Source organism: Diceros bicornis, chromosome 24, assembly GCF_020826845.1.
Source record: "Diceros bicornis minor isolate mBicDic1 chromosome 24, mDicBic1.mat.cur, whole genome shotgun sequence".
Lineage (NCBI taxonomy): Eukaryota > Metazoa > Chordata > Mammalia > Perissodactyla > Rhinocerotidae > Diceros > Diceros bicornis.
In genome coordinates this window covers 18,516,084-18,539,483 of record NC_080763.1, presented here as the reverse complement: position 1 = coordinate 18,539,483, position 23,400 = coordinate 18,516,084, and the positions used below count along the sequence as shown (strand labels likewise).

Sequence of the window (23,400 nt, the reverse complement as noted above, 5' to 3'; positions counted from 1 at the left end):
TGAAGGTCCAAGAGAGTGTCCCGGCTCCATAGTTTTTCCTTAGACTGGCTGCTGGTGTGTGTGCTTTATTAATTCCATCTCAGTCCTGGAGCAGGACCAGGACCCAAAAGCAAATAGCTAAAAACGCCAGCAAAGTGGGATTAGGGCGTAGCAAGTTCCCTTCATAGGGTCCAGCTGGAAGAAAGTAAGACAGGGGGGTGGCTTGGCAGGGGGACAGTAAAAGAAGTACATAAAGCCGAGGAACAGGGCTTGGATTAAAAAGTGGCCTAAAAGCTAGGCTTTTAAAAGAAACTGTTCCCTGAGTTTGACCCACCATCACCATGGCTTTCTCGTGACTTGATCATTTTTGATACCCCATCTTCTATTCCTAGAAATAGCTCTTCTATTGGGAATTTTGCTTCTATCAGAGGTGGGTTTTCATCACAGCATCCCCTTAAGCTTGTATCTCCATTTCTCTTTTTTATTTGAATTCCTGTCAGATCAGCTGAATTTGGCCAGTGGGGATGATCACCATCAAGAGTGGCATCCTGGCTTTGGTACCTGGCATAGTGTGACCCCACTGGTTCCCACCATTTGATGTGCTGTTGCCCCATCTTGGGTTCTCTCTCCCATGCATGGACTTGGCCAAAAGACCTGCTCAGTGTCAGCTCCTCTCCAGCCTCAATACACCTTGCTCTGAATAAGACATTACCCCCCAAGAGCATATTAGGTCATTTGCCTAGCCAGAAGGGGTCCCTTGTCCTGTTGTAGCTTTTTCTGGGTGACAGTGGAGGAAGGGGTGGCCACAGGCCACCATACCATCTTTGGACAGACCACCTCAGAGCCTGGCATGAGGACCACTTGTCGAGCCTGTTGAATGGAGGTTATTCTGCCTGAGCTGGGAGCACAAGAGAGTTTTAAGCATCACTTACATCCTATTTTATTGCTTCTTTTCTCTTTTCCTGCAAGTCCTTATTTTTTCTTGGCTTGAACAAATGGCAAAGGCCATTCCATTAAAGGTACCAAGCCAACCTTGCTTTGGTTTTATTGCCACACTAGTGGGGAGGAAAGCTCCCCTCTCCCTTGTATAACTTCAAGAAACATCTGTTTGGTTTGGGAGATGGGAGGAGGGGGCTGCAGCTGGAGGAAGGAAGGATTTCCTAACTCGTGTTTTCTTGGCTTTTATTGAGTGTCAAACCTGGCAGTAAATTAGAATCAGAAGACAGCAGTTAGTGATAAGCAGAGAGGCTGAGGGTGTTGCCAGGGGCAGGCAGCAGAAAGAGATGAATTGCTGGCTGGCCGCACGAAAGCGATTTGAAGGTCTCATTCTGTTGTGTGGTGAATCCCCAGATGACCAAGGATAGCTGTGAGTTCCTGAGCACCTGCATCCATTGTCTCATCTCACCTCCCTTTGGGACTGACAAACAATGCATGTTTGCTCACAGAAGCCAGGTATTCAGCAGCAAAGAAAAGAGCTAAGTTTATCTGGTCCATCTAGATACCCCTCTCTGAACACCACATTGCCAGGATCATTGCCTCAAAAGGCTGCCCTGAGATGCAACTGGAGAGGGGGACAAAGGGAGTCCTGTTTCCTCCGTATTTACCTTCTGAGCTTCTTAGAGCACCAAGTCAAAGCTGCCAGAGTTCCACTTGCTTGGCCACACTGCACACACATAACAGCGTTCCTGTGGCTGGAAGTCTGAACACCTCAATTCTAGTCTCAGCTTCGCGGCAGATTCCCTGTGTGCTTGGCAAACTGATTTCTTCATCTGTAGAATGAGTCGACTCTTCCATAACTTTTTTTTTTTTTTTTAGCACTAACATACTAGGATTCTCACTAATAAACTCAAATAGTATATAGTGCAAGGGGTTGAGCCCCTAAATATAACAACGAAGGCTGCAGCATTTCCTGAATTTGCTACTTTCTCTGACGGAGGGTTTTCATTTCTTAGTTCGGTTTCCTTTTTCCTATTTCAAACCAGCAAGAAGTGATAACCAAAAGGAGAATTCACCAAAACAAGACAAGCTAATTGTTTCATTCTTAATTCATTTCAACCAAACAGATGCTATGGAAAGAGCCAAGGGATCCAGGTTCTAGCTCCAGCCCTGCTGTTAACTATGTGTGTAACTTCTGTGCATCAGCCATTCTGGACTCCGGCTCTTCCTCCGCCTGACGAACGGGCAACCTGGGTGATGGCTGATCACTCTTTTCTCTCCAGATGAGAATTTGCTCACTTGGGAACTTTCCCATGAGGTTTAATGCCAGGGGATGTCCATCCTCATATTTAAAGACAGCCCTTGACCACACCCTCTTCTTCCTTCCCTGTGACCTTGTTTCATCTGCCATCTTGTTTCCATTTCTTCATTTGTTCTCTCACTGTACTTACCACGTCTGAACGATCACTGTAATCTTTACTTTCTCCTGTCCCTGAACTTTAACCTGATTTGCACACTGACACAGTGCATTCCTAAACAATTACGGTCTCTGTCACAGTGTGTAACCGACAATATTCCCTTCATCAAGTGCAATGATCTAGGAAACTCATAATTTCTCCCAGTTTCAGCAAGAGAAATCACCAGCTCTTGAATTACACAACACAAGGTTATTAGCGCCACTGTCTGAATTTGTCCTATCTGTCCCTATCGCTTCTGTTCTACCTTTCTTTTAGAAAACCTCTCCTATGACTCTGTGTCCTCCTCCAGTTCCCATTTATTGAGCACCTACTGTATACCTTGTGGTCTAGCTTTTATTATATTCACTTTACTGATGAAGAAACAGGCTTGGAGGATAAATTATCTACTCCAGGCCACACAGTTGTATGGAAGCTGAGAGTCTAACTAAGCCCTCTCTGACTCCAAACCATTGCAGAAGCTCCACCCTCTGCCTCCTCTCCTACATCATTTCAGTGCCTTCCCTCTCCCACCTCAAATCCCATCCAGACTTCTCAACTGTCTCACTGTCTCTATGTCTCTCTTTCCCTTCACTCCTTGGACCTTGGTAGTCTGACTTCTCTGAGATCGTCCAAGGCTTCTCTGCTGCATTTGATACTGTTGATCTTGGCCTTCCTGAAGCTCTTTACTCCCGTGCACTCCAGAGCAGAGCATTCTCCTGGCTCTTCTCATTCTGTCTCTGTTTCTTTCATTGGTAGCTTTTTCTCCATCATACCCTATAAATATTGGTGTTCCTCAGGGTCTCACCTTTGCTTCCTTGCTGTACGGTCTCCTTGATCTATTTCCTCTACTCGGGTTTTGTTCACAACTGCTGTCCTGAGAAGACTCAAATCCGTATCTTTAGCCGTATATCCCATTGCCTGCTGGACATCTCTACCAGAATGTCACACAGGCATTCCTCACAGTTATGTTCCCCATAGAACTGCTTCTTCCTCAATTGGTAGCATCTTCCTTCACCTTGTCACTGAAGCAAGTAACCTGAGATTCTCCAAGCCGCCACTGCTTTGCTCTGCATCCAATCAAACCCTACGTCCTTCTTCCTAACAACTTTCCCTCACAGACATGTCTCAGGATGGCCTCCAATAATCCATCCCCTTCTTTCCATCTACATATCACTACGCCTACATCAGGCCTTCATCATCTCCGTCCTTTTATATTGGAGTAGCTTCCTAAGTAGTCTCTGTGTCTTGAGCCTCCATGTCCATTCTCCACATGGTCAGTAAACTGTGTTCCTGAAATTCTTCTGAAAATCCATCACTGACGGAACAAGACAGAAGCTCCTCATCCTGAAGAACAAGGCTGTCTGTGACCTGGTCTGTGTCTAGCTTGCCAACCTCATCTCTCCTCACTCTGCTTCATGCTTTATGCTTTAGCAGCACACCACAGCCTCTGGTTCCCTGTCCATAACCCGCCTCTTTCTTGTCTCTGTGCCTTTGTGCTAATCCATTTGCCTTGAATGCCCTCCTCCCTTTTCTTGCCGAGAAACTCCTACCTACCCTATAAAACTCAGCTGTAGGTCACCTCATCTGGGAAGTCTTCATACACACACACACATAGACACACACACACACACACCCCACTTGACCAACCACTTTGGGTATCCTTTCTTGGTCTTCCCTAGAATACTTTGTACAAAGCTCCATCCTCCTACTTACACTACTTTATAACTATCTGTTCATGTGTCTGTCAGAGTGTGGGGACAATGACTCATTCACCTTGGGTGCCTGACCCAATGCCTAGAACACAGCAGGCACTAAATAAATGTTTGGAGGATAAATGAGTGGATGCAACAAGTGCTGAGCAAATCTTTAACTCAGATATCTGGACATAGTTTCCTTTTCCTCTCTCCTCACCTGACCTTTATTGTCTCCCTCTGATTAACCAAAACATGGGAGAAGAGTGGACTGTGCAATCTTGAGAGCGAGCCGAGAGATGAAGAGTGCTTTAAAACACGTTAGGGTGTGGGAAAATATGTCACCTGTTTTTCAGTCTATGTGAGTAACATTTCTGGATCTTAGGTTTTCTTAAATTTGAGTATATGCAGATGAGACCCTCCTGGGAGACAGCTTTTTCAAAGTAAGATTAGTCAAGGGGCAGAGAATAATAATGATAATGATAATAATCATAATAATATTAGAAGATAACCTTTATATGTAGTGGGTACATGTGCCAGGCACTGTAATGAGCTTGTTACATAGTTAATATAATTTGTTTAATCCTCAGAACAATCAGATGAGTGAGGTCCCTTTACTCCCCCATGTTGCAGATGAGGAAACTGAGGTACAGAGAGATTATGTAGCTTACCCAAGGATACATATCCAGTAAGTGACACACATGGCTGTTCAAATATTTAGATAGCATTAAGTGCTGATGAGACCAATTCTGCAGGCTGCGTTCTCATGGGCCAATTAGCCTCACTTCATTCAGAGCCACATTGCATCTTGAGAAGGAAGAAAGGGAAAGAAAAAGTAAGAATTGATATTTTTTGAGCACCTATTATTTGTCAAGAACTGCCTTAGGGGTTTTACTAAGATTGCTTTTCTTGTCACAATAGCCTGACAAAATAGATGTTCTTGGTTTACAGATGGAGAAACCGAGACTCAGAAAGGCGAGAAGACCTGTCTGAGATTGCCTAGTAAGTGGCAGAGCCAGAAAGGAAGGCAGGCCTGTTTGATTGCACTGACACTGTGGCACAGTCGGGCCTCAAGGCAGACAGGGCTAATGCATGGCAGCAGAACAGGGGATGCAGTGCCCAGTGCCAGGAAACACAATGCTGAGTACGAGCCTTAGAGATGGTGGTTACATTGGCCAGGATAGGCTTGAGTGTACTGCAGTAACAAAGAAATCTTGAGATCTCACTAGCTTAATACGCTACAATTTATTTCTTGTTCACTAGAATACAAAGCCCAACGTAGGACACATTGCCCTCCTTCACCTCATGGCTACTCCATCTGGAACGGATGGCCTCCAAGATCATCATGGACAGGTAGAGAGAGAGGAGCCACCCAGGCTCTTAACTGCCTTGATCTTGAAATGACATGTTTCGCTTTCAGTTTTAGTCTATTGGCCCCAACTGGTCACATGGCCCAATCCAACTGCAAGGGAGGCTGGGAAATTTAGTGAAGGGTGTGGGTGTTGAGTGAGCACCAGCTCTGCCACAGTGCTTCCATGGCATCTGCCTCTTATCCCTGAGGGCTGTTAAGGATGTTACTTTGTTAAAAGATGTTGACAGTGTGAGTTTGGAGGTCTCCTGCCATGCCTCTAAATCTTTCCAACACAGTTCTCTGAGCTCCTTCCTCCTCTGTGAAAGTGAACCTGTGTGGAAGAGAGACCAGGAAGCTCTCAACAGGGCAAATTAGCAGATGCCCTTTGAACCCTTGTGACCTCTGGCTCTGGGTCTTGTGAAATTCAACTTTATCCCTTTGCGCTCCCAGGAGAGAAAATGAACTGCTAAGAAACCCACCTGTGAAATGCACTACCTTGTCTTCACAGCCCAGGAAGCGGGAAAGAGCAGGCCTGGAGATGCAGCAGGGAAGCATTGGGGGGGGCGTGGAAGTGAGGATGAGGGGACTCCAGTCACCCTCATTCCACCGCTGAGTCCAGACTCTGCAGCAGAGAGCAGTCCTCTTTTTATTAAGGCGTAGTGCCTCTTTCAAAATAATTTACAGCACACAACCAAGCCTGCTGTGCAGCATTACAACGTGTCATTAAAACTCCATTCCTCTTGCCAGAGTAAATGAGCCATTTACAGCCAGGGCGCCAAGACGGACTGTTGTTATTTTTTTCTGCCTTCGTTATTACGAATGTTCCTAGCTCTTCTCAGACAAGCCCCTGGGGATTCCCAGAGGACTTGCCTTGCCATTCGGGTCAGTTACCCGGGCTTGGAGGGGTTTCCTGGATAGAGGCATCGCCCTTGCAGAGGACTGCAGGAAACCAGAGCTGGGTCCCCCACCGGGGACGGTGATCCTGAGAGGTACCACTTATACCTCATGTGCTATCACACACGGGCAGGAGGTCACACGTGCACACAAATGCGCATACACAGGACTAAAGCAAACAGAACCCAGCACCTCTGCCTTCCCAGCCATCAGCACTTGCACCTCCATTAGGATGGGAACACGTGGCTCGGCGGGGGAACTTCAGGTGAGTTGAGTATCATTAAGGAGGGTTCTTAAATCTCCTCTGAAATATGTGCATAGACAGGCTCAGAAATGACCTTCAAATGCTTTAGGGTGTGAAGTTCTTTCTCGTGGTCTTTCAGGTCTCAGAATTCCAGCCCCTGATGCTGTTCTGTGTTGTCTGACCCCAGTGAAGCAACGGACAGTGAAATAAACAAGTCGGTCAAGTATTCATTGAGGGAAAGAGAGTGAGGAGAGTCCGTGGGCAGCTAGAGGAGGAAATACTGCTAGTGAGTCAGACAGAAGTTTGCCCAGAGGTCTGAGGACAACAGCTTTGTCTCATTTACCTTTACACCCCACCCCCTCCTCACACACATACGACCCTGGGAGGTACATGGGAGACACTTGCTAAATATCTCTTGAATTGAATGATGCTTAAAAGATTTGATTCCACCCTCAAGGAGTTTACAGTTTAGTTTCCCAGAAAGTGTATGCTCTCCTCTGTCTTTTGAAGTCTGGTTTATCTTGCAAGGCTGCTGGCCCCAGTTCTTTTCTCTAAGACCACTGACTCGGTGCCAACCTCTCCCTCTCCCTAACAAAGTCAGGTTTACTTGAGTACTTAACTGTCTCCTCTGCTGCCCATGAACTTCTTGGGTCAGGAAACATATCTGATTTAGCCTAGTATCTCCCACAATGCCTAGCACAGTAGATGGAGTAAAATGCTCAATAAATGCATTTAAACATTCATGAAGCTTACCAAATGCTCTGTCTTGTGACTCACAAAACTCAAATTGCTCTGAACTTTGGTTTTCTTCTCTGTAAAGCAAGGATAGTAATAATAACACCACATAGGATTCCTGGGAGGATTAAGTGAGATGATGTATATAAAGCTCTTAGCACAGGCACCTGACTCACAGGGATAGTAGTTACTCTGTAATGGTAGCCTTTAGGGGAAGTGTTCTCAGCATTATTTATCCCTCCTTTATGTCTAGGAATCCAGATAGGAATGGTCAGATTCCAGAATACCATGTTTTCTGTAGGCGCTTCCCAAGGAGTATAAATAAGGTTATTTGGGTTCACCCCATGCTCTGTTGAACTCCCTTCCTCTATTCACAGGCATCGAGTATGGCCTTTCTAAGCTTGAGAAGGATCTGATCCGAGATGGGTTTGAGTGTAGAGGGGAATTATATTCAGGTCCAGAACCCAAGGCAATAAGGGGACCCACTTCATACGTGCAGCCACCTCCTACTATCACCACCACCTGACTTAGCCAACAGAGGCTAAGTAGCTGGTGACAACATTGACAAATGTCAAGGAACCCTAGCTTCAGACTCCCTTGGTGCCCTGCATGAGCTTTTAAACTGGTAGAGAAGGAAAACTGTTATACCAGCACCTATCATGAAAGACAGATGGTAAGAGTTAAAGGGGAGGTACAAGGTACAATGGCATAGTAGAGGGATTTTAACAGCCTGAGGCCTGGCCCATTGATTGGGAGAAAGAAAACATGTTAAAAGAAGCCACCCTATAACCTCCTTCTCCAGATTTTTCATGGTTTTGCTTTTGACTGTTTCTTCTAACATCTTTGTATCATAGTCTTAATAGCCAGCATGTCATCAATTTAACTTTAAACCATTAAAAGGCACCACGCTGAGAGAATGTGTGGGATGGAAGGTGGCTTCATTAAAGCAGTGAATCTTAAAGAAGAAGGAGGCTTTTGTCAAGGTAATATGGAAGGAAAGACATTTCTGGTCAAGAGGAGGAATTGCAGGGCCTATTAAGGAAGGAGTGAGTAGTGAAATGTGGCTGGAGCAGGGTGTAGAATGAAAGAACTTCTGAGTAGGACAGAATGGTAGAGAGCCTTGACAATAGGCTGAAGGGTTTGGACATACTCTCTAGGCAGTAAAACACACATAAAAGCTCACTTTGACTAAGACAATGATGTGATACATCTGTGTTCTTGAAGAGTTAGTCCGGCAACAAAATGGAGGACAGATAAAGGGTAGATGGGGAGAATCTAGAAAGAGGGCCACCGATTAAGGAACTATCACGGTAATGCAGGTGAAGGATCATGGGATCCTGGGTTGTGTCCATTGAAATGGACAGTAATAGATGGGTACGAAGGCATTCTATGATGAAAACCAGTAGATTTGGAGACTGAGTGGCACTATGGAGGGAAAATCAGAGGTAAGGTCAAAGATGACTGCCCAGTTTCAGTCCGTCATGACAGATGGATAGGATTACCCTTAAATAAGATAGAGAATCTGAAAGTGGGGAGCAAGTTTGTAAGGTATTTAGGGGTCAATGAAGAATTCCATTTGAGGCATGTTGTTTTTGAGACAGTAATGGGACACCCATGTGAAAATGTTTTAGACAAATGGAAATATGGACCTGGCATTCAAGATAGATTCAGGACGAGGGACACAGATTAGAGGGTCATGAGGGTGGAGGTAAGATTGAAGACACTGGGGTAGATGAGATCACCGAAGGGGAGATTTTAGAATGAAAAGTTGAGGACAAAGGCTAACTCGGTGGTGTCCTTTCTCCTCATGGTACCCTTCAGACCTGAGCATAAGCCCTCAGTGTCATAATGCTAACACCGCCTAGTGGGTGACCATGGGCAAATCTCTTCTCTAGAAGAGTCTGATTTCCTCATCTGTAAAATCAGAGGTTGGGCAAGATGGTCCATGTTCTGTGAAGCCATGTTTGGAGAGAATGTAGTAAAATGGCTGCTATCATAGAAGGCCATTCTGAGGCAGAAGTAAGCAAAGAAAGCCTAGCACAGGGAAGACATTTTCTCCTGCTGGTCCCATGTAGGCAGGACTCAGCTTAACTCATCACCATCACAATCAGCAGCCCTCCGCTACTACTGATCACACTCATAGGAAGAGAAACAATTAGAGTTGAGAGTTAACTCTTGGGAGATGGCCAAAGAACACTGGTCTGAAGACCTCTCAGTAAAGCACTAGGATACCTGGGCAGGATCAGAAGTCCACTTGCTAAGCACATAGTGCCCCGACGTCTGTTCTTTCCCAAGTCCACATTCACCACGTCCTCTGTGGACCTAGTCTCGGCACCATCTAGACTTTGTTTTCAAGGAACAGAACATTTGGTTCTCAATTGTAGGTATCTGGAATACAATTTACTCTCCTTCCCCCTCAATCCTTTCTGCCTCCTTCAAGTCTAATTTGCATGTAAATTACTTGGGAATGAATTTGGGAGCCATTACTAGGGGAATAGATGGCAGAGAAGATAGGAAGGGTGGAAGATGTTTCTTGCTACTTCCTGTTGTGCTCAGGAATTAGAAGGCATCCTGGGAGCCCCTCCTCATGGCTAGGAATTGGTCATGGTGTGAATAAACTTGATAGTAGGTTCAGGATGGTACCAGCACTCTAAGGTCAAAGAGACCAGCTGGAAATGGTGGGAGGAACAGGGATCTTTCCCTTCCCTCGGTGCTACCCAAACACTTTTACTGTCAGGGCCCTGTATTTAGTTCTAAGTTGTTTTGTGTATGTGTGTTGTGTGTGTGTTAATTTTCTTTCCTCAGTTATAGTCTAAGTTCCTCAGGATAAAATTTTGTTTCTTTATATTATCCACACAGCCCTTTGCATAGTTCTAAATAACAATAGGATTCATTAAGCCCTTGATTTTAGGCAGCTCCAAATTTTCTACACGGGAGGAGCCTTAGAGGCAACAATCCAGTTGCGAGAAAAGTTTAGAAACTTTTCTTAAAGCGCATTTCACAAATATGAGAAAATGTCAATTGTGCTTATCTAAGAGTGGGTGGGGCTTGATGACCCCCAAGTTACTCCTTATCATCATCAATTGATTGATTGATTGATTGGTTTAAGAAGCAGTGTTTCCAATAGCTAGAGCAGGATGGAAAAAAGGGGAAAAAAAGAAAAGGATATACATTAGACTTTCCATTTCTTCTAATTCTGGGAGCATCTGATGAAGGTGTTTAGATCCCCCAATATAAGAGCTGGACTTTGCTGGTAGAGAAACTCTTTAGGAAATGGAAGAGAGAATTGTTAGAATTTGTATGCACCTTAGATATAATGCAGTAAAACCACTTTATTTTCCAAGAGGTGAAATGGGTACCCAGTGAAGTACAGTGATTTGTTCATGATCACACAGCTAAACTAGGATTTCTGAGATCCACTGCCCTTTCCTTAAACCAATGGTTCTCAACCTTGGGGAGCTTTAAAAAACTACTAGTGCTGGATCCTTCCCAGACTAATTAAATCAGAACCTATGCAGATGAGACCCAATCATCAGTATTTTTATAAAAGCTCCCTAGGGTTGAGAGCCATTACTCTATGCTATGGGGCCTCTGCTTTATTGTAGCTCAAAATGAGTTTGGAAAAATTTATGGATCAATTCTAAAATAGATACTGAGTTTTTACTGTGTGCAAGGCACTGTGTTAAGTGGCTGTAGGGAAATTAGATTGGGGAAGAAAGGCAAGGTCATGGCCTAGATGAGCTTCATACTAATAGAAAGCCAAGAGATAAGAACGAAGTGCCACCTTCTTCTACCCCTCTTCCCATCATTTTGACAATGGAAGACATCGCTAATTGACTTTGGCACCCTTTTTCTCTGACCCAAATATGGTCTCATAAGCCTTCCAACCCAGAGCTTTAGGCGGACATCACCCTTTGATCTCTTGGCACCTGGGAAGAAATCCATTTACTGTTCTTGGACAAGTCATACATATATGGCTAGAGTTGAATTACCAAGTAGGAGAATAGTAAGAATAAAGGCAAGGTTCTTGTCTGTCAAGCAGTGATTTTGAACTTTATTTTGTAGGCAATCAAGAGCTATTGAGGATTTTGGACAAGAGACTGTAAATAAGTCTAACCTGGTTACTGCGAAGGTCAAAGAGATTGGAGTTAGTGAGACCAGCTGAAAGGCTATTGCATAGTTGGGTCATCAGGATATATATGAGGCAACAAGGGCCTGAACATGAGGGGTCACAGTGGAAATTGAGAAAAAAAGAGACAATTTGAGAGATGTTGAAAGAGAAGAGTTGGCAGGATTTCATGATTGATAGAGTGTAGAGAAGAGAATGAGAGAAGTTAGATGACCGCCAGGCTTGGGGACCAGATGAGTGAGGAAATGGTGAGGCCATTACTGAAAAGAGAGAAGCCAGGGGAGTCACTAGATTTAGTGGAGAGATAATCAACTTGGGGTGTCCAGACATTTCTTCTTTGGGGAAATCTGTTCTGAAATGGTGTCGGTATACCTGGGTTGAAATTCCTTGTTCCACCTTGTATCTACTGACTGAAGTAGAAATGGAGTAGGTAAGCCTTTTAATTTGCCTCAGTTGTTTCTTCTTTAAAATGGGGGTGAGGATATTAATGGTCATATCACAGAGTTGTTTTATTAGGATTAAATAAGATTAGTGTGACAGGGCTTTGTAAACAGTAATAAACCATGAGCAATTGATTAGTTATGGATTCTTCTGGTTCACCCACATGGATGTATGCTGGCCCAGGGGGACCAGAGTCTGGGAGGAAGGCCAGGCCTGGAGATGGAGACTTGAAAATATTCTCTCTGGAAAAGATAATTAAAGTTAGCCAATGTTTAAGACCTCTTAAATAGATTTCAAAAAGAGAGTGGAGATCACATAGATTGTTGAATAATACTACTTTTTAAAATATTTTATTTGATATTTCTTTAAATATTTATTTTAAATACTCATTTCTATTATAAAAGAAAAAAACTACATGGTCTCCTGCCACCAAACACATTGTTCACATTCTATTGTATTTCTTTCTTCCATGTTCTTTGTTTTTAGCATAAACAATTATTTATAAAGGAGAATAAGAAGAGAGTGAATAAGACATTTTAAAAAATAGCTGGAGTAATCCTAACTGTGGAAGATAGTCACAATACATCTTTTTCAAGAAGTGGGGATAGAAATCACAGACTCCTACAATTGGGAAAACTGTAAAGGTCATTTAGTCTAAACATTTTTTTTCTTTTTGCTAAGCCTACGTTCATTAAATATGCATCATGCTGCAGGTTCTTGGCTAAATGCTATCCATGCAATATATCATATAATACTCTCAGTAATCCTGTGAGGTAGATAGTGTGACTATCCATTTTACAGATGAGGAAACTGAGACCCAGAGGCTTAGTATCCTGACTGAGGTCACAGAGCCAGGCCTGTCTGACATCAGAGCTCATGCTTTCAATGCTGTGCCATCAAAGCCCTCCCACTGTCCTTGGCCCAGTAAAATGAGAGCCCTTCATGAGGGATGCGTGAAGGATGTGGCCCTCTGGGGTGTGTCTGAATCAGAAACTGCTGGGAGTGGGCTGAGAAATGAGTCTTCTGTGAAACAGAGCAATAGAAGAAATGAGTCAGGAGACAATAATCATCGTCAATCTTTGTGTGAGTGTGTGGTGTGGGAGGGGGGCCATAAAGGATCCCAAAGTCACATAGAGGAGACTTGTGGCTGCTCACTGTCTCCATTCACATACTGGCCCTCGCCCCCAGTCTTCTCTGATGTGGCTCTCTTTCTGGTTCTCTCTGGCTTCTTCAGACAAGGGGTGCCCAGTCATCCTGTCCTGGTGGGACAGAGATACAGCTGTACCAGTGGAGATGAGGACACCTCTCCTCCTCAGTGAGTTTGAGTCTTTAAGCAGAGCACCCTACTCCATAATCATCTGGCGTGAGCCTTCAGCCATAGCCCCTTTTCTTGCCAGTTGGGCAATGCTATGAAAAAAAAGATGCCTTAGGGCCAGAGGCTGGAGAACCACTCCTAGCCCCTGCAGGAATCAGAAGAGCTGACAGGGTTGCTTTTTCACAAACAGCCTTCCTCCCTCTTTGGAAAGAAAGCCTTCTCCCCAGCTCTGCTGCAAGGCAGCCTCCTGCAGAGCATCCGTAGCATTGCTGAGCCGTTCCCATGGCAACAGAGGAAGGGGCTTTTTGTTTTCCTCAGAAGGTTGAATCTTTTCAACTAGAAGGTGGCTGTTGGCTCTTCTCCACATTCCGTTCTCCATCCCCTACCCTTATTTGGCTGTGTGACTAGTTTTGCAGTTATGGAGTTTTAAACAAAATTGAAAGAGGTATAATAGGTGGAAACTGAGGCTGAAAGGCTTAAGGAGGCAACTGGTCCAGACTTTTCTCAGCAATTACAGATCAGAGCTGTGGATGTTAGACTTGATTGCAGCAAGACTCATCAGAATCTGTAGGGGAGACACCAAGAGGCTCCCAGCTACTTCAATAGTGTCTACTAAAGAAATCCAGAGGTTTTCCAAGTAAGGCATCTGGGTGGCATTGCACTGGGAGACACTCACCTGGCCCCTCCATGGTGTGTAGAGTGAGGTTGCTTTTTCAAATTTCCTTTCCTTTCCAAGGCCATGACTCAAGATGCCTGGCATAGAAAGCCTGGACTTGATCTCATATTCAGGTAAGTGACCTCAGATGAGCTATTTAATCTCTCCAGGCCTTAGTTTCACTTGTAAAATGAGGGAGTATGAGATAGTAGGATCCTTTTGGGGTCTAAAATGCAGTGTTTTTGAGTTGCTAGGGGAGAAAAAGAGACTTTTCTGAATTGTTGCCGTGTTGCAGATTCTGGGCTGTTCCAGAATGAACACCTTCCTTAAGGGACTTGCCTTGTGAAGTACTCCTTACCCCCTTCCTCTTCTATTTTACGTTAAGGTAAACGAAGCCTAGAAGTGGCCATGTAGGCAGAGAACGGTGCACAAAGACCTCCTCTATCATGCCTGACTCCAGGACAGGCAAATCCCCTCTAGACTGTGAGCATCTTGAGGCCAAAGACCATACCATAAAGACCTTTGTACCTCCAGCACCCAGCACAGTGCTCAATAAATGTTTGTTGAATGGATGAACCTGTAAAAATCCCAAATCATTAGAGCTGAAAGGATACTTTGAGATCCTTCAGTCCCTCATTTTATAGATGAGGAAACTAAGGCTCAAGACATTATGTGGCTTGGCCAAGGTTGTAACGCAAGCTAAAGGTGGAGGGAAGACCAAGCCCGGCTGTCTCAACCCCTCTGCTGCCACCCTTCGTGTGCCGTTTCTAATTCTTTTACCATTCCTGCAAGGAATTTTACAGGAGCATGCTGTCAAAGCTAAAATCATTTAGAATCCTCTTACCATTCATCAGGAAAGCTATGTCAGCCTCTAGGGAGGACAGAGCCAGCCTGGACTCCGCCTCTTTGCCCTCTGCTGTTTAATAGCAGGATAATGTAGGCCTTCAAATGTAAGGATTAGTGTAAGTAGGCGTGTTGCAAATACGCACCTTTCCCACCTTCAAACCCAGAAGTTGTAGCTAAGAGTAATGCTGGTTAAATACTCTAATTTTCCCCCTCATTTTCTCAGTATACATCCTATGTTAGTAATAATAGCACTAGCATGTTAGGGTACTTCATGCTAGCTGCTGTAACAACCCCCCCCAAATCCCCCAAATTTATTGGCTTGCACAATAAAAGTTTATTTTTTACTCATGCAAAGTCTAACATCCTGGACTGGCAGTTCTCCTCTGAGCCATTAGCAGGGATACAGGCCTCCATCTGTGGTTCCATTGGGGCTGCAGAGTTGCTCTGCCATATTCCAACCAATAGAGAGGGCAAACTTTGTACCTGTGACCTAACCACCTGGCCCAGCAGTGGCACACATCACTCACACATCACTTCTACTTACACTCCTCTGGGGATCACTCAGTCATGTGGCCCAACCTAGATGCAAGGGGGACTGAGCAATGTGGCTTCTGACTGGTCAGCCACATCCCAGCAACAACTCTGCGCTATGAAAGGGGAGCCTGGATCTTTATTGGTCTCCACCACACGTAGCTAGCATTTATACAACACATTATTTGCCAGGCAATGTGCTACGTATTATTTCATTTAATCTTCACAACAATCCTACAAGGTTATTATCATCCTCAATGTACAGATGAAAAAATTGCTTGTGGAGATGTCATGTAACTAATGCAAGGTTACATAAGTAGTTGGTGGCAAATTCAAAATTCAGGCTGCAACTCAGACCTCAAGCTCATAACTGCTACATTCCACTCTTTTTAGCTTCTGACCTGAGAAACTACATCAGCCTGTACAGTCTTCAGCAATTTATGTTTCCCCTATGCACCTTGGTTTTATCTTCTTTAATGTAAGAATGTTAAACTGGATGAGATCTGAGATTGAGGTAGCCTGCCAGCTGAGACATCATATGATGCTTGGGATGAACAGATCAGATGTGTGTGTCTTAGTTAACTTGGGCTACTATAACAAAATACCATAGAATGGGTGCTTAAACAATAGACATTTATTTCTCACATTCCTGGACGCTGAGAAGTCCAAGATCAAGGTGCCGCCAGATTTGGTGTCTGGAGAGGATCTGCTTCTAGAGTTGCAGACAGCCACCTTCTCCCTATATCCTCACATGGTGGAGAGAGACAGCTCTGGTGTCACTGCCTCTTCTTATAGAGACACTAATCCTATCATGGGGGCTCTGCCCTTATGACATCATCTAAACCTAATCACCCTCCACTTCCTAATACCATCGCATTAGGGGTTAGGGCTTCAACATGTGAATTTTGAGGGGGAACACAATTCAATCCATAGCAATGGGATCCCCATGGTTGCTTGACCATAGTGAGGCCCTTCCAAAGGTTTGCTAATTCCCTATTGAAACATGAAGCCTCACAGTGTCCATGTAGGGGAAAACTGGTCAAATCATTCCCATTTCTCTAATAAAGAAATCAAAATACAGAAGAAAGGAATGTTTTCTCCCCGAAGACCTCAGAGTGATTTAGGAGTATCCTTGAAAACAGGACTTTTTATCTAGTGCTCTTGTCACTAGAGTGGGGGGAAAAACACTGCTTCTGTGCCCAAAATGCTGATTTCCTGAAAGCAAAATATGTCACATGGAAACAAATCATTCCCAACAAAAAATACTTGCACTTAAATGAAAAAATGAAGCCACGGGACTTCAATGAGCAGTGTGTGTAGGATCCCTGCATTGACACACTCTTGAAGGGCTCGAGATAGATGAATTACCCAGCATTACTTCTCCTTAGAGATTTCATGTGGTAATAGAGTGAGCTCCAAACTCATTCTAGGTCCAGATATTTAAGGAAAGGACAATCTTTGAGTGGCTTTATACAACAAAGCTATATTTCACTGTGTACAGAGGATACCAGTTCTGTGTGTGTGTGTATGTATACACTTGCACGTGTCCTTTCTACCTACGTCCTCTTGATGCTCCCACCCACAGCATCCTAAGCCCTAACCCAGATTCCTCTTGAGATTCCCAACTTGGGGGTAGGAGAAGCTCCACAGGCCTCTTATAATGTCTTTTGGAGGCTTTTTTTTGGTGACATGTTAGACAGGTTGCCAAGGAACAGAAAGAGCACGACCAAAAGGATTTCCATTATATGGGGATATATGTGCACATGAGCACAGGCATCCCTTCCTGGGAATGGATTGTGCCTCTAGAAGAAGGATGATCCCAGAAGAAACCAGGGAGCAGAAATAAAGACTCCAGTTTAGAACTTACCGGTGGCCAGAGCTGAGAAGACTGAGTTCTAGGCAAAGAAGATTCAAGAGTAGCTTCAGAAGACCCAAGAGCGTATTTGGGTAGGTTCCTCTGGAGTAAATGGTTCTTGTCCGTGCTTTGTTCCAGAATAAGATAAGAATGTGAGAAGGCAGAGTGTGAGTGGAAACAGGGTAGGAAATGTGGAACATTTGGAATCTGCCTGTTGTAGCCTGGCCTAAGGAGCAGCAGGCAGCTTGCTGGGGAATGACCAACACTGATGTCTTCCCCATGGCTCCTCTGTCTTAAAGGGCAGGATGTATATGCAGGGACTTGGACATTTTGTTGGCTTGGAGAAGCTTCTCTTTAATACTTTGCTATAAAATGTACACAGGATTTGTTTTAATCAGGTATAGTAAGACACACAGATGTAGAAATGACTGTCATGGAGGAAGAAGTTTTTATATTCACAGATCCCTAGAGATGGGAGGCTTGGCCTGCCGTGTGGGGCTACACCGGGATTGGTAATGTGGTGGAGGAAAAACATGGGCAAGAGCCTTTATTGTGGTTTCTGTAGGAAGAAATTGTCAAGGCAGAGTAAGTAGGCTTAGGATTGGCTAGTTTGAATAATTTCAGTGGGCTCTAGGGAATAGGGACTGTCTCTAGCTCTCTGGTGCCTAGTCCTGGGGTGGTTGGAGCGGGTGGATAGTGGCCCAGAGTGTGAGAGCCTGATAAAGGAGGTGGGTGAGGGTACGGGTTTTGGATAGGTTGGTTTGTATATGAACGGCTCATTTGCAGGGGAGTCCTTTACTATCTCTAGAAATTGCCTAGCCCCAGGAGGAGCAGTACCTCCAGGATCAGCAAAGCCCTGGAAGTCAATGAATCAGAAAATAAAGAAAACCCTGATTCATGCATACCTGTAGGAGACCTAGTCTTTGTCTAGTTAAGAACAACCTAAGGGAGTTGATAGTTGGTGTTGCAGGTCAGGTTTCCCCGAAATCAGACTCTGCGATGGAGATTTGCATGAAGGAAGTTTAATGTGGACAGTTCTAAGGCTCCAAACTTGAGGAAGTGAAGGGAGCGCAAATGGGTGGAGGAAAGGTTGGACTGTGATGCCAGTCACACACAGACTTCAGCAGATCCTGGTCCATGGGGACCTCCGGAGCGTGAGGGGCCCTTCAGAGACGTCTTGAATTGGGGCAAGAGGTCAGGTCAGGCTCCCCATCCCACCCTAGGAGGGGCATGATCTCTGATCACAGTGAGTGAGCTCTCTGTACACAGGGCACTCTAGTGGGGGACCCAGCAGCTGGAGGAAGGGGCTCTCCAGTCCTGAGGAATCTGGTGGCACACCTGAGCAGCCACTAGAGTTGGGATAGAGAATCAATCTCAGAAGTAGGCTAGAGACTGCTGGGCAGGAATCCCCTGGAGGAGGGGTCATTTTTTATGTTAAATCAAGCTATGTGTCTGAAGCTCTGTGGTGAGAAATCTCATTTTGCTGCTAAGGAGAAGTCACCAAACCAAATTGGTTTATTCATGTTGAAAAGTCTGAGAATCGTACTCGGATTTTGTTGATGATTCTGCTCAGATGAAATACATCTACCAGTATGCTGGTGGTATAGTCGTGCCATTGCTAAAAATTCCATAAGGAGAACCCAACCCAAGGCATTTTCTTTCTCCTGGATTTGTTTTTAAAGGCAGAAGTTCATCTGGTGCCCCTTCTGGATCTTACAGGAAGTGCTATCTTCCTCTCTGCAATGGGGAAGAACCAGGCCTGCCAGTAAGGATGGCTGGAGTGTCCCTTTTGTGAGAGGTTTTGAGAGCCACAGATAAAGTCATACCACAGCTTTCTTTTACCTTCCAGCCCCTGTAGACCACAGACTCACCAGTGTACCTGAGAATCAGGAATGAGGTGGATGATGTGTCTGTCCATCTGTAAAGGCCTGGGCCAGCTGGTCTTCAAGGAAAGATGAGCCACAACAGCGCTCATAGCCAGCTTCCACTGCATCTGGGAAGCACCACGCTTCCTAATATCCATGTTCTCCATCTGTGCTTCCTGCTGGGCTCCACAGCTCCTTTCCAGCCACCCTGTACACACACACACACACACACACACACACACACACACACACACTCACACACACACACACAGCATTCTCAATGCTCACCATTTAGTTGGTATGCACCAAATGCGTGTGACATCTGGTTCCACTCCTGACCTCTCATTTGAGCATCTCGTTTTCTTCTCCTTTCAGGAGGGGCTAGAAGACCCAAATACCATATTTATAATCCCCCAGCTGCCACCACCCAGCCTATGTCAAAATTCCAGATTCTATTATCCCCTCTCCGACATTTCAGCACTACGCTCCTTTTGGGTGGGCCCTACTTTCCTTTCCTCCCATCATCCCTTGATGCAAAATGAACACAAGTCTAGGAATTCTTCTGAGAATCTTTGGCCTGACATTGGAAGGTGTCTGATATACGCTTTTAAAAGATTGGAGGGAAGGCGCATCTGAGAAATGCTTTTTCAGGTGGCATAGGACTTCTGCTTTTTCCCTTTTAACCACAAGAAGGGAAATTTTTACAAAATTCTCTGGTGTTAGAGCTGAAATGTGCTTTGGACATCACCTGGGGCAGCTCCCTTATTTTGCATATCTGAGGCCCAGAGAGGGTTGGTGACAGTTCACAGAGTTGCTAAGTGAAAGAGCCAGGAGTGAAATACTCAAGCTGCTTTGGCCACCAGCCATGTGCACGGCAATCAGGTCACACTTACTCTTCACTTGCCACCACGTGTCATTTTCATATTCCATCATTACACCCTATCCCTCCTCCTGCTGAAGGCCCTAATTGCTGTTCTTCCAGTCTCCCTTCTCCCCGGGTACAGGCTTAGTAGTAATATCAGCTTGAATTGATCAGTACTTCTGTGTGCCAGGAATTGTGCCAAGTGCTTCATGTGAATTAATCCATTTACTCCTTTGAAGAACTTTGTAAAGGAAGAGCCATTATTGCACCTGTTTTGCAGTTGGGAAAACTGAGGCACTGGGATTCAAACCAAAAGAATCCCTCCTTTTAACCAGCTCTCTACCCCGGCAAGTAGTGAGCAGTGAAAAGGCCGATATCTGGATTACCCTGCAAAAGATTACTTTTTTAGCACTTATCAGGGGAAGGGGCTCCTTTCTCAAATTTTGGAGGTAGAGGAGTGGGGAAACATAAGATTATACAACCTGAAGCTCAGTATAAGGAAAGCAGATTGGCCGCAGGGTTAAGTGCCTTGGTGTCGAGGCCTGACGCTGCCTCTGTCTTGCTGGTTGTTTCCTGTATGTCACTTTATGTCATGGGGTCTCGGGTTCTTCATCTGAAAAAAAAAGGGCAGAGGTCTACAGATGAGAAGATCTTTGAGTGTCCTTAGAGCACAAGCGTTTTCAGAATCTGTGACTCTATATTCATCACGTTATCTCTGTGCAGGGAATTCTGGTCATATCTCGCAGGGAACCAGACACTCGTTCATCAGCCCCACGTGGAGTCTGCAAAGTCCACTTCATATAGGCCCTGCCTCCCCACGACACATAGCAAGAGGCTGAGATAAGCAAGAGCCAGCTCTCAGACTCTTTGGAGGTATCCCCTCATCAACGCGCGCGCACACACACACATGCATACGCACATGCACTCCCGCCCAGGTGAGGAATCTGCAGGTCTGAGCTCTCCTCAGCTCATCTGCAGATCCCAGCAAGGATTTGGCTCTCCTCTCAGGCAGCACAGCCCCACCGTAGTCATCCGGGTTTTGCTTGGTATGATAGTGCATTCAGTTGAGGGCTTATATAATTGCAGAGTCAATGATGATCTCCAGGCCAATTTCAAGTCAAAGCTATTTTTAATGGAATTGCCAAAGGATGGTAGGGATGGGGGCAGGGAGAAGAGATGTTCAGACAATGCTTTTTTAAGCCGATAAATCTCCCCAAATTTTAGCCGTTGCGTTTCTGAACCTGAATTTTCAGGGTGAGATTGGAGAATGCCAATTAAATCACAGCAGATCTTTGTGAGAGCCGGGTTCATTTTCTTGCACCTACGTTTTTCTTTCGAATGCTGTTGCATGTAGTGGAAATATGACTAGGCTGAGAGTCAAGAGACCTGAGTCTATTTCCAGCTCAGCTAAAGCCCTTAATGTGTCCTTGAGCTAGTAACTTCCCCTATCAGTTTCCTCATCTGTAAAATGAGAAGGTTGAACGAAATGATCCTCATGTCCCTTCCAACTCTAAAATCCTAGATGATCCTCGATGTCAACAGTGCTAGAGCCCCAGAACTGTGAAATGTCATGTGGTCCACAAAGGGTTAGGTTCTTCCTATTTAAATTCTTTCCTCCACCCAAGTTACCTTTGTTGATACAACAAAGGTTGTATCAACAACCTGTCCTAAGTATCCAAGAACCTAGGGCTTTATTTTACAAACTATCTTAGGGAAGAAGGTAAAAGATTTCCCTGGCTTGTGAATGCCATCTAGGAAGGGCAGAGCTTGAGTTATTCCAGTGCCGGGAGTTCATGAGGCTTATTGTCAAATCTTCAGAGAAGAAAATTTCACCAACACTTAGCAACATCAGAAACAAAAAGGTGTCCCCTCTGCCACAGTCAGGTCAAGCTATTGAATTTTGATTTGACCTTGAACTTGCTGTAACTGAACAAGATAGACAAGTGACCTAATGGAATGCTTTAAAATATGTTGCTTCCCTTCACACAGACGTGGATTTCTGAGCCAATTTTAAGCAGTCCTGGCTCTGTCTGTGCATGTTGATTTAGACTGTGGTTATAGTGCTAGCAATTTAGTAATTTGCCTCATTTTTAATCTGCCTTTCCCTTTAGCAGGATCATTTTCTCGGTGTTAAGGGATTAACATTGAGGTAAGAATGGCTAAATAACAGCCCTTTCTGGAATACAAATGACTTTATAAATAAAGGAACATAAAAAGAAGAAGTAATTGCAGTTGGCAAATGTGATATGCCTTCTCCCCTGTGCACTAGTCAGGCCAGTCATGGCATTATGAGTTCAGTTCTAGACACTATATTTCAAGACTGTCTCCATGCTTGAGTCTCCACTGGGCACAAAGACCAGTATACTTAGTTGAACAGTGTTCCCCAAAAGCTCATGTCCACCTCACAATGTAACCTTAGTTAGAAATAGGGTCTTTGCAGATGTAATATGTTAACATGAGATCATACTGGAGTAAAGGGGGCCCTAAATCCAATATGACTTATGTCCTTATAAGAAGAGGGGGAGAGACACAGACACACAGACAGACAGGGGGGAAGGTCATGTGATGACAGAAGCAGAGGTTGGAGTGATGCATCTATAAGCCAGGAAACACCAAGGACTGTCGGCAACCACTAGAAGCTGGGAAGAGTCAGGAAGTGTCCTTCCCTAGAGCCTTCAGAGGGAGCATGGCCTTCCTGGCACCTTGATTTCAAACTCTAGCCTCCAGGACTGTGAGACAATAAATTTCTGTTGTTTCAAGCCACACAGTGTGTGGTACTTTATTACGGCAGCCCTGGGAAACTAATACAACCAGAATGGAGAGGTGTCTGGGGGCCACCTCAGAACAAATGGGAAGAGCCAGAAACCCTCAGCCTTGGGTTGTCCACTGCCCATTTCCTTCATTCCCACTTCCAGGCTTTGAGATGACAGGGAGTTGTGAAACTTGCTGATGGTCTCACTGCAAATCTTGTTCCCTAGCCCTACCCAGACTACCACGGCTGTGTAACAAGCCTTTCACTCCTTTCTTGTTGGCTGCCTATCCCATCCTCTCAATGGCCGTTCCAAACCTTTCTCACCTTTCTCAAGGGGTCCAAACCCACCCACTTGCCTCTCTCTCTCAATAGATGATTTACTCTGAGACATTGATGAGAGCACTCTTATCTTCTCTCCTCACCTCAGAACCCTTCTATGCCTCCTGTGTCTGAGGGAAGGTGTGCACCTCTTGCTTGCCAAGAAGACTCTCCACATATGCTCTTGACCTCAACCTTCCCTGGCAACCTCAGGGACCTTACTCCATCAGCCCTTCTCCCCGGCTGTGCATCTCAATCTCTCCCTCTCCAGTGCTTCCCTCTCTCCCCATTCTCAGGGCCTTTCTACAAGCAGGCCTAGATCTCTCTTAATAAAGCCAAACCAACCAACAAACACACTCCTCAGACCACTACTTGATCTTCCCCTTGACCTTCAGATTTCTTTACTGAGTTGTTAATAGTCACTCTTTCCACTTCAGCAAACTCTTATCAACAGACCACTGCCCTCACCCCCTAACGTGAAGCCACCAGGGACTTTCCAAATCAACAAATCCAATGGTCTTATCTCTATTAACATTAAAGACAT

At 44.9% G+C, this 23,400-nt stretch overlaps 1 protein-coding gene across 6 annotated transcripts in view; it reads left to right on the top strand.

The window, feature by feature from the left end:
* The window catches only part of SLC8A3 (solute carrier family 8 member A3), a 126,911-nt gene that overhangs the window by 35,403 nt on the left and 68,108 nt on the right, over positions 1-23,400 (top strand). For 2 of the 6 annotated variants that reach the window (XM_058567224.1, XM_058567223.1), the window contains exon 2: positions 13,909-13,961. The exons of 3 other annotated variants lie outside the window; for them this stretch is intronic. In XM_058567224.1, coding sequence (XP_058423207.1) covers positions 13,922-13,961 — 40 coding nt within the window. In that variant the 5' untranslated portion in view covers positions 13,909-13,921. Of the gene's footprint in view, positions 1-13,908; positions 13,962-23,400 lie in introns of those variants that run through there. One more of the 6 variants, XM_058567225.1, reaches the window with a different exon arrangement.